General features: G+C 35.4%; 1 protein-coding gene across 1 annotated transcript in view; it reads right to left on the reverse strand.

Moving 5' to 3' along the window:
* Positions 1-598: 598 nt before the first annotated feature.
* The window catches only part of LOC125777643 (scoloptoxin SSD976-like), a 40,643-nt gene continuing 38,090 nt past the window's right edge, over positions 599-3,151 (reverse strand). Inside the window, exons 3-4 of the mRNA XM_049452732.1 lie at positions 2,356-2,600; positions 599-2,285 (exon numbers count right to left, since the gene is read on the reverse strand). Coding sequence (XP_049308689.1) covers positions 2,033-2,285; positions 2,356-2,600 — 498 coding nt within the window. The 3' untranslated portion in view covers positions 599-2,032. The remainder of the gene's footprint in view (positions 2,286-2,355; positions 2,601-3,151) is intronic.

The following is a 3,151-nucleotide window of genomic DNA, read 5'->3' on the forward strand; positions in this document are numbered from 1 at the left end:
CGATTAATTTTGCAATAACGAGAATATCTTTTCAGTTTATCTTCATCATTGGTTATGCAGCTATTTCTTATACGCAATCCTTGACATTGAATATTTAATAAGTTCGAAAACTATCAAGCTATTTCATTAACCTTTCTTTTTTTATGTTTTTTCGTTTTTTTTTGTTTCTTTTGTTATTACTTTATTTCATTAGCCGATAGTTTCGCGAAACATGCTAATAAGCTTTGTCACTTAGTTCATCGATTCTTCCACTAAATATCTCTTTTTGGCAGTGATAACTTTCCTTAGAAACCGGCTTTTCGATAGCAAGTTCCAAGAGGAAAAAAGTCATTCGAATGAATTGTGACGTCGATAAGGTATTTATGCTTTGATGGTTTCTGAACATAAAAAGAAAACATAAAAATAGCTTTTATTTAAATTAAGATGACCAAAAATGTAATTGCATAATTTGCCGCTTGATTAAGTTAAAATAAAATCAATCACAAAAAAAACAAGTAATTAAAGAAATATAAATCAAAGCAACGTAGTTTATATATAATCAAAATTAAAAAAAGTATATATTAAAAACTAAATAAATAATAATAAAATTTGATTACATATATATGTACAGGGTAGGCCATTTAAAGTTGACCCATCTGGCAACGCTGTAACTTTTAACAGCGCTGACAAATCGGCTAATGTCATACCGCGTTAGAAGCGTCATTCGAAGACAATTTATACCATGGAACAGTACACTCCAAAAGAACGCGCTGAAATTGTTCAGCTTTATATTCAAAATAACTTTTCAATTGTGTTAACTCAACGTGCGTTTCGCAAAAAAAATAAAGTGAAAAGTGCTCCAGTTAAGAACACAATTAAGTCTTTATACGCAAAATTTGTGAACACCGGTAATCTCAGTAATGCCAGTCATGCATCCAGACAACGCACAAGACGTTCTGATGAAAATATCGAAGCTGTACGAGCCAGTATTGAGGAGACTCCATCGACATCGAGTTATCGCCGCTCTCAGGAATTAGACATCTCTCGCACCACTCTCCGACGCATAATTCATAACGATTTGAAGATGTTTCCATATAAAATTCAAATGGCACAAAAACTAAACCCAGCTAATTATCCGCGACGCCTTAATTTTGGCAAATGGGCCATCGAAATGGCTGAAAACGAACTTGACTTTTGGCGAAAACTCATCATGTCAGACGAGGCACATTTCTCGTTGAATGGAGGCGTAAACAAGCAAAATTGCCGATTTTATGCCACCGAAAATCCTCAATTAATTGAAGAACAGCCTCTTTACGACCAAAAAGTAACAGTTTGGTGCGGTGTTTGCGCGAATATGATCATCGGACCGTATTTTTTCGAAGACGATGATGGAGTCACGACAACAGTCAATGGTGAGCATTATCGAGCCATGATAACGGATTTTGTGATACCCATTAATCGCGAAAATGACATGGATAACTTCTGGTTTCAACAGGACGGGGCTACATGCCACACAGCTCGACCAACAATCAATTTATTGCGACCATTTTTCCCCGGGCGATTGATATCGAAAAATGGTGATGTTGACTGGCCACCGAGATCACCAGATTTGACGCCACCAGACTTTTATTTGTGGGGTTATTTGAAATCCAAGGTATACGCTAATAAGCCAAAGACCTTAGCTCAACTGAAAGCCAACATTCGACGTGAAACAGCCGCCATATCATCCGAAACATTGGCCAAAGTCATGGAAAATGTCGAAAAAAGAGTGCATTTAGCTGTCAAAGCTAAAGGTGCCCATTTACGCGATCTAATTTTTAAATATTAGCTGAAACAAATCCCCTTGGACCAAAATAAATTATTTTTGAAATGAACAAAAAACATTGTTTTCTTTTGTTCTTTTTTTTTAGAAACAAATGGGTCAACTTTAAATGGCCTACCCTGTATATGATTCATTTATTTATAATATTTTTTCTATTAACTATTTACAAGCATTCTTTTTTTGTTAAACTTAGCATTAATCACTACTATAACTACATAAAATCACTGGCGCTCAATAATTTGGATTGATCGGCTCGTTTTCGGAGCATAAACCGGGATAATAGGGGTTTTTGCCCGTCAGACAGCGCGAACCGGGTTGGCCCACTGTGTATACGGGTGTGTCCAAGGCATAAATTGACGCATAATTACAGACCATGTTGTAGATGTAGACGTAGGGCACATCAGGCCGGGTGAAGCGTATAATTCCGCAGCCAACATGTGTGTTTCGATCGACAGCGATCTCAGCGAAGTGACCATAGTCCTCACTATTTGTAAAAAAAATGAATGAAATATGAAAATACTTTCTCGACTACCATATATACATATAATACTCACAAGTACTTGGTCACACGGAATTTCCTTATATAACTGCTATCGATCAGTGGATACTCATTGAACCACAAACCCATCACTTCCTCGATAATTCCGCTCACATTCACATTTGGATTGCGATCACGCACAACGCCGCAGAGATTTTGGCCGGAATACTGAAAACGGTAAGTGGTATGACAGGAATCATGGTCCAGTATGCAAGTGCGTAAGTTGAGTGATGCCAAATACTGCAGCTCATCATCCCAAATCTGAAATGAAAGTGGGAAATTGGAAAAAAAATTTGACAACACAAAAATTTGTGTTCGTTTTTTGAGATTTTTTGGCGAAAGACTTTGAAAATTACTATAGATGTGATACGGAAAACAAAAGTTCAAAGTTCTATTTCAAAGCTGAGTAAAATGAATAGAAGTTAATTAAACAAAAGACAGATCCCTATTCCTGATCTTAATGTACATATGTCCTTTTTATATATGCTTAATGTATCGATGCTCAATTCAAATCGGAAAATGGTGGTAATAAAAACTTGGCCTACATTTAGGTTGAATTTGAAAAAGGCTGACCAAAGTGAAGAAAGGAGGATATAAGTTATAAAAAGTGACTGAATTTTCGCAACAAAAAGTATAAAATGGTTGGTTGCATGTTTATTTACTTCATGTGTAATTTAACAATATTTTTAAATTGATAAACTTTTTTTGCGTTTCCAATTTTTAATAGAATTTATTGAACAAAGGACACATTGACAACTTAAGGCCAAATAACAAACAAAATGTAAAGTTTTCGAAATTTCTAATTATGCAAG

The sequence above is a fragment of the Bactrocera dorsalis genome, chromosome 3 (genome assembly GCF_023373825.1).
Source record: "Bactrocera dorsalis isolate Fly_Bdor chromosome 3, ASM2337382v1, whole genome shotgun sequence".
Taxonomy (NCBI): domain Eukaryota; kingdom Metazoa; phylum Arthropoda; class Insecta; order Diptera; family Tephritidae; genus Bactrocera; species Bactrocera dorsalis.